Raw genomic sequence first — 15997 nt, forward strand, 5'->3', positions numbered from 1 at the left:
TCGTGCCGCGCTCTCGGGCCTGCGTCGCGGCCGCCGCAACGCTGCTCCTCCCGGGGTCTGACATCTGATGTTCGTTTGCCTGCTTTGTGTCGTCGAGCTGCGCACGGGCCTGACCAGGAGGAGCTGCATCTAGTCCGCAGCGTTAGCGGATGACAACACCGTGGCCCAGGGAGGAGGCAGGGCCGGCTCGGGGTCACACAGGTGACTCGTGACAGCATCGCTTCTGGCCTACTGCCCTTTGATCTGTGCAAACACCGTGTCTGGCTGGGACCGAGATCCCTTGCCCACTCGCCCTGGCCCCCTGGTTGTGCGTGGAAGAGGGGCCGACCCTCCCAGACTGTGCCAGCGGGCCACGACGCCCTGCCAACCCCAGCTTTTCCTCTCCGCTGCCCGCCTCCCGCTGCTGCTCCGACTCCTCCACCTCCACCCGCCCCCTCCTCCCCTGACGTCACCGACTTCGCGCTTTGTGGGCCTGGGGAGGAAAGGCTGGCCTGAGCGAGGGCCTGGAGAGGAAAGCAGGGTGAAGGGTCTCTCGCCAGAACTTAACGCTGACAGCCCCTAGGAATGTAGAATGTCCTGTCTCCAGCATCGTCCATTTGATAGAACACCCTCTGAGGCAGGCTGATCAAAAACAGCTAGTAAGAGGCAGCACCAGGATTTTTCTTAAAAAACACAAAACAAAACAGGTCTTCTCGCTCCTGAGCTAGTGGTCCTCCATTTTGCTGTTCTCCTGGGAGTTTTGCAGAGAGCGAAGTGAGCAAATATGAGTGAGAGAGAGGGAGGGCCCCAGGAACACTCAGGAATTAAGAAGGGGTGTAGTAAGATCAAAATGGGGGTACAGAAAAAGCAAAGTCTTGAATCGTTCTTTCTTTTATGGGAATGGGGGAGGGACTGATTGGGAAGAACCACAAACAGACCTCCAAAGGTAATAGTAATGGTCTGTTTTGTAAGCTGAGCATTTGGTATATGAGAGTCTAAATTTCAAAATATTTTATTATTATTTTACCAACTGTATTCTTCCACGTGCATTAAAGACTCTTTTTAAAGTATGAATTAAACCATTTTTAAGTGAAAATGAAATAAGATTGCCCTGGGAACAGACAGAATGCAAAAGAAGGGGTCGAACCCACCCTAATTCTGGCTTAAAAGAAGTTGATGGATATTGGAAAAGATTTGGGGCATATAAGGAAAAGGAAACAAGGGTTCATGAAGAGAACAGCATGAGGAAGAGAAGACCTACAGAATTGGATGTCTGTAATGGTCATCGTTTTTCAAGGCCAGAGTAGCAATTTGCTGGAGAAGACAACCTAGCTTGGTCCTTACACCCGCACCTTACATCCATCATTCAGTCATCCATCCACAGACTGTTCATTCTCCTGGAAAATCCAAAGAACAAAACATGTCCCCTAACCTCAGACACTTGCCCTACTTTGGGATTTGAAAGCAAAGTATGATGCAGGATGTGGTGCAATATGCCAGACAAGCCTGCCACCCTCCTTCCCTTCCATATACATCTCTGAAAGGCGAACCCCATTTGGGTGCCCTGGGGCCACTTTGTGGCAGGGATAGGGGATTTGTAAAGCCTTCTCCCTGAGTTACAGGTTGTGCCTGGGGTACCTTCCGCGTTGGAGGCGACTGGCGTTCCAGAAAGTTGGTGGGCCTGGGGTAGAGAGAAACAGGGTCCATGGAAGAAGAACCAAAGATGAAGAACTTAGCGGGAGAAATAAAAGGGGTTTCTCCAGGCTGTGTCCATCTGAGCTCACCAAGCTAGGAAGGCAAACGGATTCAGGCATAAAGAGGAAGCATTTGGTTTGAAAGTCGAGTGTCGGAGTCACCCAGAGCTGGTTAAAGTGGGGACAGAACCAGCTCCAAAGCTCAAGGAACCCGCACAGGAGGGATGTGAGTTCCCTGTTCTGGGTGCGTTGGAAATATCGACACCAGCAGTGACATAGGCCCAGAGACAAGGGGTCCTATGGACAGGTCTTCCAGGGTATGGCTGGTGGGGGCGCTGTTCCCCAGAGTTTTATGTTGGGCACAGTGGGCTATGGGGGCGGGATGTGTGGATAACAGGTGTAGCTTTGGGTTTGAGATCCTGTACCCACAGGACTCAAAAATGGTTCTAGGACACATTCCTTGTCATTTATCTCCACTTCTAGGTTTTCACTTATCTGTCTCCATTTGTCATTTCGTGTGGGAAAGAGCATCCTTGTATGTATATATATATATTCAGTACTGCTGCTCGTTTCTGTACAAAAGGTTATTAGAAGAGGGATCACTGAGTTGCCACTGTCAGATGGCTGTCAGGTTCTCAGTCCCTCCAGCAGATGTGAGAGTGTCCCCAAAGCCTTGTGGATGGGGGACATTATTAGCTGCCTCTGTCTTCCTCACCTTCTCCCCCTCTCTGCCTTTTCCTCTTTCTCCTTCTTCACTGCCTTCTTTTTCTGACAGTCTTACGGACGACACGCATTGTATTTTCATTTGCCTGATTAGTGAGATTGACCATATTTTCATAAACTTATCAGCCATTTTGATTTCCTCTTCTGTGAATATCTTTCCTTAGGAGGATAGGATTTCAGTAGACAGAAAGATGTGGGAGAGGAAGCAGGAAATAAAGAGAATGGGAAGAGAATCTCACGTTTTGAAAGCAGGGCATGTCCAGGGAGGCCCAGCATTCTGGAAACTGCAGAGGGTTGGGTGGTGGGAGAGGGTGGGTGGCGGGAGATAGGGCTGGAGAAGTAAAGAGCACCCGGCCCTGGAGGCCTCGCCCCACCAGGCTGAGCTCAGACTTTCCCCTGCGGGCCAAGGTGAGGCCAGGAGATTCTGTTCTGGGAAATAAGCCCGTCGCTGCCTTCAGATACTGGTAACGGATGCCATGCCGGTGACTGAGAAACTGGATCCGTCTAGTCGAGGAATGAATTACTGAGGACCCGAACGAACGTAATGGCAGCATGACTGGAAGCCATGCACGACCTTAGCAGGACTTGTGACCAGCTGGGTTTGGAGAAGGTGGGAGAAGGGACACAGCTGGGACTCTGGTTATTTGCGGACACCGGGAGAAGCAGGGAAGGGACAAGCTCTCGCTGACCAGCTGTGTGCTGACTGTGTCTGCTCAGCAGTACTCCGGGGCAGAGGCCACCCTCTTTGACAGCTCGGGACATCAAGCTCCCGTGACTTACTGAAGAGGAGCGAGTCTGGAGGGAAAGCATAAACGTAGGGCCTCTTTGCTTTCAGAGGCCGCCACCAGTCAGAGAGTGTACCCTTTAAGCTGCTTAGTTGTGTCAGGACCCAGGGCCTTTTCGAAATCTATGGCCTGGGGAAGGCACAGTGCCTGTGCCACGGACTTTCCCAAGGGCCCATAGGCACACCTGAGGACTAAAAATAATTAGTATTGGCTCCAAAATACAAAAACTATAAAATCAGAACCAATAAAAACTTAATCTAGTGTTTGTAAAATCTAACGTTGGGTTAGGTGTTTTTTTTCTTGTTTATAAGACTTCTCCATTATGTGCATACTTCAATAGTTTACTCTGAACCAAATAATTATAAGCAAGTATACATATATATGTGCACGTATGGACATGTAAGCATGTACATAGATATAATAAATAATCGAATGCCCATATGTATGATAAATCATCGAAAGGCACTTAACCCTTAACCCCCAGGACAACCTCAGGTGGCAGTGCTGTCATCCCTACTTAATGAATGAGAAAAACAGGTCGAGATGAGTCACCCAGTCTTGGTGACAGTAAAGCTGAGGTTCAGCCCCAGACAGAGGCTGACTCCAGGGCCGAGTGCGTAACCGCTTCTCCACACTGCCTCGGGGGTGAGCACCTTCTCCGACAAAAGAAACAGAAACGAGATAAGGGCCAAAGCTAGAAATGTAAGGATTTTCAGAAGAGGTAATGGAAGGATAGGAAGTAAATGGTTCAAGAGGTGGCAGATGATGATGTTGGCTCAGGCCATAAGGTTAGAGGTGGCGGGAGCCTCGGGGACAGCGAGAGAAGCACTGTCCAGAGCCACCGAGTGGAGTGGTTGGCGAGGATGACAAGCCCTGGAAGTCCCAAGTACGAAAACGTGTCTGTCCTTGGGGGAACCATTTCGGTAAAGTGCACGTAGTGGAGATCAGACTGTAGAGCATCCTTAAGTGGGGAACTTGTGGAGAAAAAGCAGAGGATTTTTGTGGGTACACATCCTTTCTCCGCTGTGTCCAGGTGCAGCTAAGAATCTGCTATAAGTTCACAATTCATCTTTTGCCTCTGGTTGTCTGGGAGCTGGATTCGAGCCGCAGTGGACCTCTGCTTTCCTCTCCCCAGCCTGTGACTATGACCCAAGAACCTTTTCTGAGGTCCCAGAATTTTCAGACTGAAATTCTGGGTTCCCCAAGCTGGGTTGAGTCAGCTCATTGTGGAGCTGAGTAGGGTAAAGTGGGGGTGAGGGGACATGCTGCATTGTATTTAGTTTCCAGGGGACATCATAACAAATTACCACAAACTGGGTGGCTTCAAACAACAGAACTTTATTCTCTCCCAGTTCTGGAGGCTTAGGAGTTTGAAATCTAGCTGTTGGCAAGGCTGGTTCTTTCCAGAAGTTCTGAAGGAGAACCTGTTCCATCCCTCTCTCTCCTGGTGTTTGCCAGCATCTGCGGCGTGCCCTGGTTTGTAGATGCAACGCTCCAGTCTCCGGCTCCCTCTTCTCATAACATTCTGCCCTGTGTATCCGAGTCTGTGTCCAAATTTCCTCTTAGAAGGACACCAGTCATTAGATTAGGGACCCCTCAAATCCGGTATGACCTCCCTTTACCTCGATGACATCTGCGAATGTGACCTGTTTCCAAATGAGGTCACATTCACTGGGGGTTAAGACTTACACATGTCTCTCTGGGAACACAATTCTGCCCTCATTCTTCACTTGCATTTGTTTCCTTTGATGATGGAAAAGCACCGAGCTCTTTTAGTTTGGCCAGAAGCGTTTAAGAGAACGGGGTACAACGGGGCCTCCCGGATGGGAGGCACTGACTCTCCCGCTGAATGCCCGAGGCATTTCACAATGTCGGTCTCATCCGGGTAACCAGAAGAATTGCCCCAGCCAGCCAGCGGAGGAATGAACTGCTTGGCTTGCTATATCTGTTTGTTTGTTTAATCCAGTCTTCATCAAGCTGAGTCTTTGCTCTCTTCTTTGCAGAAGTCAGTCCAGCCATGGCGACTCCCTCTGCTGCCTTCGAGGCCCTTATGAACGGAGTAACAAGCTGGGATGTCCCCGAAGATGCCATCCCATGTGAACTGCTTCTTATCGGAGAGGCCTCCTTCCCAGTGATGGTGAATGACATGGGCCAGGTCCTCATTGCTGCGTCCTCGTACGGCCGAGGCCGCCTGGTGGTGGTGTCCCACGAGGACTACTTGGTGGAAGCCCAGCTCACTCCCTTTCTCCTCAATGCAGTGGGGTGGCTCTGTTCCTCCCCTGGGGCGCCCGTTGGTGTACACCCATCCCTGGCACCTCTGGCCAAAATCCTCGAGGGCTCTGGGGTGGAGGCGAAGATTGAGCCGGAAGTGAAAGACTCCCTGGGAGTTTACTGTATTGATGCCTACAACGAAACCATGACTGAAAAGTTGGTCAAGTTCATGAAACGTGGAGGGGGCTTGCTCATTGGAGGCCAAGCCTGGGATTGGGCCAACCAAGGCGATGATGAAAGAGTTCTCTTCACGTTCCCTGGGAACCTCGTGACCAGCGTGGCCGGCGTGCACTTCACTGACAACAAAGGAGACACTAGTTTCTTTAAAGTGTCTAAGAAGATGCCCAAGACCCCAGTCTTGGTTAGGTAAGTGCTCTAACCAGCTCTAACCAGGTGAGAGAGCAGACCTGGCTCTTGTCTGCCGGTTATCCCGCTAACAGAAAAGAATTTGGCACTCAGACGTGGATTCACCATAAATCGACCTGATTTTAAAAATACCCTGAGGCACAGGAGGGGCAGGGTCTAGTGTCTGCTGCCCCCACTTAGCTCTCTGACGGAAGAAACTTAGTGACCCTTATGTCCCTCAGTGTCTAGATTGGATGGATGAATGAGAGAGATTAGAAGCTGGAAGTCCCAGGAGTAGAAAAGGTACATCAGGCCATGCCCTATATTGTACATTAAAGCTCTCTGCATTCCTTGGAGCAAAAAAGCAGTGGTATTTCTGAGCACTGGAAGCAGAGTAAGGTAGAACTGGGTGAGGAGGGCACAGCAGGGTTAGCAGAGAGACATAGGGAATGGCCAGTGGCCTCCCCTTGGCATGGAACTCCCGGAATACCCCACAGCTCCATTCTCGCATGTGCAATGAGGAGACACACAGTTACTCAGGGGCATAGCGTTTGAGCAAGTTGATCAAACTTCAGCTTACCCCAATCACCTTCATCCTAAGGAACAGGAAGGTAAGACTGGCCATGATTCTATTTCTTAACAGCTTAATCTCTTTTAGTTGCCTTAAAAGACGTTTTTCTCCACCAAAACTATGCCTCTTTTTTCACTGGCTATGCCTAAATCATCTCCCATCATCAATGATTCCGAATTTTGGGGGTGATTGGGTTGTATGTGTTTGTATACGTGTGTATGTGCACACACATGTGAAATCAACTTGAAGGCTAATGCTTGAGGAAAAATCAGACTTAATAAGGGAAGTATATAGAATCTACTGTGAAGATTGTGGGTTACTAGTATTGGTTATTTACTAGATAAGATTGTATCACAACTCTTGACTGTTCGTACAGGTAGGTATATCATAGCATTACTCACATGTGAGCCGGGTAATTTTTTGACTCGTGGATGGATTGAAGATGGCAATAGTGTTGTTCCTGAGCTAACTGACTGAGATGCAGTAAGAAGAAAGTAAAAGGTACGCGACGGTGTGTGTGTGTGCGCACGCACACACACAGAGACACGCGAAATGCTGATCGAATGCAGAGGTTGAGATGAGTGGGGGAAAAGAGAAAACAACCTCTTCCCCTCCTTACCCTGCAGTGTTCTTAATGTTAGTGCTCAGGTGCCCAACACTGAAAGCTACACACCAAGCTCTCTCTCTCCCACCTGGTGTTGTGGGAGAGAAACTATACATATTTATCAAAAGTCATTAATTGTACACTTAAATCAAGTTATGTAAATTAAACTTTTATGTAAATTAAACCTCAATAAATCTTTAAAAATAGGTTCTTTTAATAGAAATTTAAAATATAAAGAAATAATCAGATTCATATACAAGTATGAGCAATTCATCATTCTAATAGGGAAGAGTAGAATGGTTAAATAAATTATAGAATTATTAATGAACCATTACAAATATTATGTTTCCAAGAATATTTAAGGGCCTGGGGAAAATCTTTGGGGGCACTATTAACTGAAATAAAGTAGTGTGCTAACCTGTTGTTCACTACATTCCCAATTGTGCTCAAAAAATATAGCTATATTTAGAAAATGTTACATAAGAAAAAAGCCAAAATATCACTAATGGGTAGATATCTGGAGTGTAGAATAATGGTAGGTGATTTTTACTTTTAAATTCTTATTTCCCAAACTTCTTATCGAATTTGACTAATAAGGTATATATTTCATTACCTCACTTCACATGCAAGAAATTGAAAGACAAGAAAAATAATTCAGAAGTCACATTAAAGATCTTCTACATCTGTATAACACATAAGCACTTTTATTATCTAAAAAGAAAATATAAAACAATTTTCTAATAGTTTTTTTCCTTTCCTTTCTAATATCTGATATACATAGATACATGTGTGTCTAATATATGTATTTATGTGTATGTGGTATTATATATACTATATGATATATATGTGTGTGTGCTATTATATAATTATGGTATATATGTGTATATGGTATATGTAATATGTGGTATATGTGTGTATTATATATAATATATAGTATTATATATAATATATGGTATATGTATGTGTGTATGGTATTGCCAATACTTTTGAATTATGTTCTTCATGGAGTATTTTTTTTTAAACTACTTTTTAAATGTTGCTGGATCTCTTACTTTTTAAAATTTCGTTTTAAAAAGTATTAAATCATAAACCCACAATACAATTCTTTTCCCCTTTGCATATTATTTTCCCCATTCATTCATAATTATACATTGTTGTCATCTTACTATACATGCTATTTTGAATTCTGCTCATATGATTTTTCATTCTATATAACCTTTAAAATTATGTTTGATTCACTCTATACAAATGCAGCATGTGTGCCCTATTTATTTAATCATTGCCTACTGTTGAGCCTTTCTCCACTCGTTATACTGTACAAAATACCTTCAAAGCATTTTAGAAATACTAGACACTACAGGACACTAAGATGCTTCCGTTAGAATTCGAGAAGGAAGATTGTTTCCATCACAGGCTGAGTGAGGTTCAGATTGAAGGCCCCTTGCGGGTTTAGTTACTCTGCCAAAGTGTCCTGTTATTTATTTTTAAACCCTCATTTGAGCATGTAAGTGTGAATTAAGCTTTAATCTTATTACTTTCACATTTCTTGCTAAATTCTTGCTAAATTCTAAACAAGAAGGCTGGATCCTCTCAGCCTTCTAAAAGAGTGTCCACAGGTCTTTAATAAGATGAATCGAATTTTTATCAGAAGATGAATCACATTTTTATCAGAAGAAGTTACTACTTTTATGTTCAGAAAAATTAAACCCTAAGTAATAAAAACAGGTGATCAACTTTTAGTCTGGTGAGAGTACCCACAGAAGGCAGGACGCAAGCCTCGTCGTCACTGCCCTGCCTTCCCGCCTGGAAAGCGTCACGATCTGCATTTAGAACGCCAGCCTCCACCTCCAAAGCCACCTGTTGTCTGTTCCCTGAGCAGCTTCTTTCCCGTCAGCTTTCTCCTCAGTGGCCCCTGCCGCACCTCCAGCTCCGACAGCAGTGGCTGCTGTACTTCATGTACAGACCTGGTCCCACCATCTTTCTATTAAGTATCTCATAGGGACAAACACTGGGTATATTGTCATAAACTACTCACAGCCCCATTGCGGGACTCAGGATTCCAGTAAAAGATTCCATGTGTCCTGGAAAATGCACAGAGTTTAGAGAAGGCAGACTTTAGTAAATTCCCAAACTCTGTCTGGAGCTTGCTCTAAAATCATAGTTACCCTCCGTGAGTCTCATCTCTGTCTCTAAAGTGGGATGAATGTCTGGCCTTCAGGGTGGTTGTGAGGATTAAATGAATTAAGAAACATGCTCAGAGAATCTAAAACACTTGAATTATTTTGACTTCCTATCTCCATGCTATGGTACGTAAGCACACGATGTCCTAAATAAATATCACTCCCAACCATTGAAATTGACCTGGCATCCATCATTATACTGCTTTGCCCCAAGTCATGTATGTTGTTCCAGTTGTATAAGGTATTGACATTTTAGCTGATATTTTTTCCTACTTCCTCCACAAAACTGAGATAGTGTCACAATGATCAATTGACATCAGTTGACATTTCACCTTCTTTATACCCTTAACAAAGCAGATACTAGAGACTGAATTGGCTCCACCAGAAAAAGGTTTGATGCAGATTAAACATATTAGATAACCAGTCTTAGGGAGGTTTCAGGAGAATCAACCAAAATAGTTTGTCTGCTCTGCCTTTCAGATAAGAAGGCCCTTGTCTCATTTTAACCCAAATCTCAGGCTTCTATTAAAGAGTTCTAACTCTATGTTACAATGATTTAGTTACATTTTTTGAGTGTATTCTGTATCCCAGGCATTATTTCTCTTTTCAAGAAAATGATTTCCAAAGATCTGAGAATTAGGAGCCAGAAACATCTCCAATTACCAGACCTGGAAGAAACCACAAAAACCACATCATCTTTTAGGCAGAGGGCTGTGTTGATATGTTTCAATAGAACATGGAACCCAGGCTTCACTGCCGCTAACCGCACAGTGTGACCTCAGCATGTCCTGTCAACTTTCTTGTTCCCTTTAAGTGGAAAACATTGGAGTAGAAGGTCCTTGTCCCCATTTTAGCTTTTACGTCATTGAGACTGCAGTTTTCAGCCTACAGTGATGCCTCTATACTCAGTCATCGAAAATACATAGAAACGAAAATACATAGAAAATACATAGATTGGTGTACAAATGGTCATGCTGTGAAATGTCCAAATGCTCCCAGTATGTTAGCTTGAAAACACCCCTGTCGAACCTGAATTAACAAACATTATAAATAGATGCTACATATCTGAAAGATGCTGAAAGGATGTTACACACACACACACACACACACACACACACACACACACACACACACACACACACACACACACACACACACACACCCACACACAGAGTCATTTTGAATTCCGGATTATTAAGAATTCAGTATTTTGAAAATTTAAGTATCTGCTTGAAGTTAGCGCAGATCAAACAAGAAAACTGCCAAATTGCTGAAGGTAAACATGAACAGACTCCCCGCAGTGTTTGTAAAACAAAAATATCTGAGCAGACTTTAATAAGCGTATTTATAACAAGAGTCCACAAGTCCCTGCAGGTCATTGCTAGTTTGTTGTGTGTCAGGACTGTACAGAATGCCGATTATTGAGTTGATGTCAGATCGTGGCCGGACGTGGTGCGCTGAGTATACTTTCCTAACTAGTGTTCTGTGCTTCTTACTATATTCCTAGCCATGTACAGTCAACTTGTGTTAACTGATTTTCACACAATGAACTAGAAGCTTTTAGCGAGTGAATGCAACTGGGATGATATGCCACCATAGAAGAGAAATTGCTAAGTCTCAATTTAGTTTTCTTTTCCTTTTTATGAACATTTTTTAATTTCAAAATATATGTTTTTTAGGGAAAAAAATGAAATAATCCAGAAGTAGACAAAGTAAAAAGTGAAAGATATTCATCCTCCACCTCTCTTTCTGCCTCTTGCTAATTCCGTTCTTCCCAGAGACGATCACTGCTAAGTTTGGAATATGTCTTTTCTGACGTTTTCCTACATTCTTCTGTATGTCTTAGGGTTGGAGTGGGAGAGCTGGAAGACTAGAGGGAAAGACAGAGATCTGCAGCTTGCTTTCTCACTTAATATGTCTTGAACATGTTTCCGTACGTGTGTAAAAAGATGTTCATCATCTTTTGGAATGGCTACAGAGTGTTTCCCGGTTGGAAGGTTCCATAAGTCATTTAAACTTCATGTGCTAGGATACGTTAAGGTTATTTTCTAATTTTTTCTCTTATAAATCATGATACAGTGAATATTTTCCCACTAAAACTTACTCATTTTAAATACTTGACAGTTTCCTGTTAGAAACATCTTGAATTGGAAATCTTCAGACATGTACAGAGATAGAAAATAGAGCAACGAACAAACATATACCCATCACCCAGGGACCTCAGTCATCAACTCCTGCCTAACTGATATCGACTCTATACGCCACCCACTCTCCCTTCTAGTTTCATTTGAAGCAGGTCCCTGTCATGGCATCATTTATCCACAAAATTGTGTATCTCTAAAAGATAAAGACTAATTTTTAAATATAACCACAATACTATAAACACATTTTTTAAACAGCATCATTTTTTCTGACCTAACAAAATGTCAATAGCAATATCGTTTTTTGAGAACACTTTGTAAATATCCGGGGGGGTTCTGTACATAGCTTTATAGTTATCCCTTAGATCAACTGGATTAGTCATGTTTTTTTATGAATTACTTAATTTTTATATGCTTGATCTAAAAGAGATTTCTAAAACAATTGCTTCATACCCCCCACTGTGCTTTTGGGACTGAATTTGGCATTTACTGTATATATTTCAAAGTTATATTTTAGATTTCTAAAAACATAGGAAATCTTTTATGGTTTGTACATTTTTGTCAATATAAAATATCTGTTCTTGCAACTAATATTTTTCACTCTATTTTGTCTAATATTATAATTACTATTCCTATTTTATTTGTTTGCTTTATCGATCCTTTTTTAAAAGACTTATCTTTTAAAAAGAATTATCTCTCAGCATCAGTCTTATTGTTTAAACCCAATCAGAGAGACTCTAGAAAAAAATTCATTTATATAATTGATAAAATTGGTGTTTCAGTTACTATCATCTGGGGAGAGAGTGGACAGGGTATAGAATTGTTACACTTTCTTGTTGCTTTTTTTAAATGTTATGCTCGATTGGTTGAGTTTCTTTTTCCCTTCTCCCCATTTTAAAATTACACATAGTTTTCTATTCTTTCAAAGTTACCTTTAATTGTTTTTCAACTCTTTATTTAAATTTTTCACATGGGAAAGTTGCAAGAATAATATAATGATGACTGTACACTTTCCCTAAATTCACCAGAGTTTAGATTTTGTCACATGTGTTATATAAACATGCAGGGACAGATTATTTTTCCTAACCATTTGAGAAAAACTTTTACACACCATGATACTTGACACTTAAATACTTCAGCATATATCTCCTAAAGACAATGCCATTCTCCAGCTTAACACTAATGTCCATATTCAGATCTCTCCAATTGTCCTAACAATATCTTAAAAAATGTACAGGTTCCAATCAAAATAGTTCTCAGCTTTTATTTTTCAAGACATCAGCATTTTTGAAGTATCCAGCCCAGCTATTTCATGGAATACCCCTCAGTTTGGATTTGTCTAATTGTTTCCTCATGATTACACTCAGTTCAAACATTTTTGGCAAGAATACTACATAAGTGACATTGCGTTCATCACAGTATCAGATTGGGAGGACGTGAGGTCAGTTTATAAACTGTTGGCAATTTTTGAATTGGTCATTTAGTTAAACTTGAGTTTGCCACATTTTCCTATTGTACTAGTGCCTTTCACCCCTTTTTAACTTATTTAGTCTACGTGACAATTTGAGACTATTCATATCCTATTCACCAACAGCGCTTCATCCGCTGGTTTTGTGATCTTGATGATCTTTGCGTTAGTCAATATTTATAAAAATGCTTACTTCTACCACTTGGATAGCTTCCTGTACTACTTTTCTTAAAGATTCATGTCAAGTATCACCTCCTCCAGAAACTGTCCCTGCCACCTCTCCTATTCCAATATAGATGGCTCTCTTCTGTGTTCCCATAGCAACCTGACACTAGGACTGACCCCAGCAGAGTTTCTGGGATGCAACCCTAGAATTGGTTGCATCCTTCTGTCACAAGGTGCCTTCTCTTCCCACCTTCACATTTGTTGTTGGTTTTGTGGTGGTTTTTAAATTTTGTTTGTCTTAGCATCACTATGTACTCATAGACCCTTTGTTTTTTTAAATCAAATGTGTTGTAATTCATTTCTAGCTGGTATTTTCGAAGGTCCATTGTTTCAAATTTGGCAAGTAGAAGCCCCACTGAGCTGACTCCTGAGTCCTTTGACACGTCCCATCAGTTTTTTAACACTTAATTTCTGGCACAACAAGAAGAGCAGGTTTACCTTGTCCTTTTCCAGTCCAAAACCTGGGTTCAGCTGCTTCTTCGAGGAATCCTGGTTCCTTTAGCGTGAATGGTATTGGAAGCCAAACCCATCTAGGTATGCTCATTGCTGTTGGACTGTCTTCTTTCTGGACTCCTAAGAAGACACAGCCAGGAAATATATATCTTTTAATCATAAGTCCGTACCGATATCCCGAATTTTAATCCAGAAGCACAGGATTCTTCTCCTTCACTAATACCATATTTCTGTCTTTCTTCTCCCATAGTGAGAATACTGGCTTCCAACAACTTCAGTATGTGTTTGTTTGCTCAGTCCTACAGTGCATAGGAAATAACTCCATGCTGTTACCAAGAGCAGATTTACAAAGTTAAGATCAAATTTTTTTTGTAGTCTTTTTTTTTTTTTGGTTGTTCTCTGAATATACTACATGAAGCATAGAAAGTTTAAGTACTCTGTTCAAAAATTACTTAGATTTTTTTTTTCATTTGGCCTTATTTTTGTTTAGAGTTTTCCCTCATATTTGTTGTTTTAATTTTAATTTTTGAATGGGTAAACTATTAGCATGGTTATGACAGCAGAATGCATATTCTTTTTAAGTGCACACAAAACATCTATGAAGCAAGACTATATGTTGTACCATACAATGTCTCAACAAAATTAAAAGGTTTGAAATCATACATAGTATGTTCTGATCACAATGGTATTAAATTAGAAATCAATAACATTAACAGATCTGGAATATCTCAATATTTATAATTTAAAAAACACAAATACTCCAAGTAAATAAGAAATTATGTAGGAAATTAGAAAATATTTTGAACTGAATAAAAATGAAAACAATATGTCAAAATTTCTGAACTGCAGTTAAAACAGTGCTTAGAGGGAAATTTAAATGCTTTTATTAGAAAAGTGAAAATTTCAACTCAGTGTCCTAAGTTTCTACATCAAGAAGCTAAAGAAAGGAAAATCAAATAAAACCCAAAATATTTGGAAGGAATAAGAAGATAATAAAGATGAAAGGAGAAACGAAATTGGAAAGAGAAAAATAGTAGAGAAAACAAAACCAAAAGCTGGCTAGTCAGAAAAAAAATAAAAGTGATAAATATCTAGGTTCAGATTATCACAATAAAAGAGATGACACAAATTCCAGGAATGGAATAAGGGACATTAATACAGATCCGATAGACATTAAAAGGATAATAAGGGAAGATTACAACAGGTTTATGGCAATATATTTGACAGATGAAATGGACAAATTTCCTGACAGACGAAAACTACTAAAATTGACACAAGAAGAAACAGAAAATAAATGTTAAATGAGTTGAACTGTAATTAAAAACATTTCATATGTAGCCTAGATAAGATCCTAGAAAACATTAGTGGGAAAACTGGTGAAATTTGCACAAAGTCTGGAGTTTAGTTAATAGTATTTTACCAATGCTAACTTCTTAGTGTTGACAAATGTACTATGATCATATAACATGTTAACATTAGGGAAACCAGGTTAAAGGTATATAGGAATTCTTTGTACTGTATTGGCAACTTTCATACTTTTCATTTTAAAATAAAAATTTTATTTAAAATCAACAATGATGCAAAGAAATAAAAAAAGAAGCCCCCCCACCAAAACAAACAAACAAACTCCAGGCTCAGGTAGCATCACTGATGAATTTTATCAGACATTCAAGGAACAAATAATACTAACCCTACATGAACTCTTCCAGAAAATAGGAGAGGAGGAAAGTTTTTGCGTCTTGATTTAAAAACCAGTATTTCTCTGATACCAAAACCAGAGAAAGACATTGCAAGAAAACTACAGAACAATATCCCTGGCAATAGACCCTAAGATTAAGAACAAGGCAAGGACGGATGCCGACCTGCTCTCGCTGCTTTTACTCCACATTGTACTAGAGGTCCTAGCCAGTGCAATAAGACAAGTAAAAGAAGGCATAGAGATTAAAAATTAAGAACTAAACGTATGTTTATTTGCAAAAAACACGACCCTTTGTGTAAAATTTGTTTTAATCTATAAAAAAGCTCAATAACTGAGTTTAGCAAGGTTGCAGGCTACAAGGTCAATATACAAAAATCAATTTTATTTTTATATACTAGCAGCCAAAAAGTTGTCATTGGAATTAAAATACAGTATCATCTAACACAGGACTCAAAATCATGAAAGATAAATAAGTATAACAAAATATGTTATAAGCACTGTATGCTGAAAACTACAAAACATTACTGAGAAATTAAATAAAACCTAAAGAAATGGAGAAATATACCATGTTGATGGATCAAAACACTTGATATTTTTAAGATTTTCCCCAATTGACATATAGACTCAGTGCAATCCCAAGCATAGTTCAAATTGATTCTTAAATTACAAGCAAATGAAGAGTACTAACATAACCTAATTTCAAGACTTACTAGAAAGGTAATCAAAACACTGTGGTTTTGGCATAAGGATAGACATACAGATGAATGAAACAGAGTAGATAGTTCAGAAATAGACCCACAGATTTATGCTCAATCATTTTTTGCCAAAGGTGCCATGGTAATTCAATGAGGAAAAGAGA

At 40.9% G+C, this 15997-nt stretch overlaps 2 protein-coding genes across 15 annotated transcripts in view; one reads left to right on the forward strand and one right to left on the reverse strand.

Annotated features, from left to right (window-relative positions):
- Positions 1-15997, reverse strand: part of LOC102894895 (olfactory receptor 2A14) — a 311951-nt gene that overhangs the window by 167641 nt on the left and 128313 nt on the right. For 11 of the 12 annotated variants that reach the window (XM_025045874.1, XM_025045876.1, XM_025045873.1 and 8 more), the window contains one exon: positions 13425-13559. The exons of the other annotated variant lie outside the window; for it this stretch is intronic. The gene's annotated coding sequence lies outside the window, so the exon portion shown is untranslated. The remainder of the gene's footprint in view (positions 1-13424; positions 13560-15997) is intronic. 12 annotated transcript variants of the gene reach the window in all.
- Positions 1-15997, forward strand: part of LOC102893405 (TRPM8 channel-associated factor 1) — a 45964-nt gene that overhangs the window by 13579 nt on the left and 16388 nt on the right. For all 3 annotated transcript variants that reach the window (XM_006910450.3, XM_006910448.3, XM_006910449.3), the window contains exon 2: positions 5185-5818. In XM_006910450.3, the coding sequence (XP_006910512.1) occupies positions 5199-5818 (620 nt within the window). In that variant the 5' untranslated portion in view covers positions 5185-5198. The remainder of the gene's footprint in view (positions 1-5184; positions 5819-15997) is intronic.

The sequence above is a fragment of the Pteropus alecto genome, unplaced genomic scaffold (assembly GCF_000325575.1).
Source record: "Pteropus alecto unplaced genomic scaffold, ASM32557v1 scaffold22, whole genome shotgun sequence".
Lineage (NCBI taxonomy): Eukaryota > Metazoa > Chordata > Mammalia > Chiroptera > Pteropodidae > Pteropus > Pteropus alecto.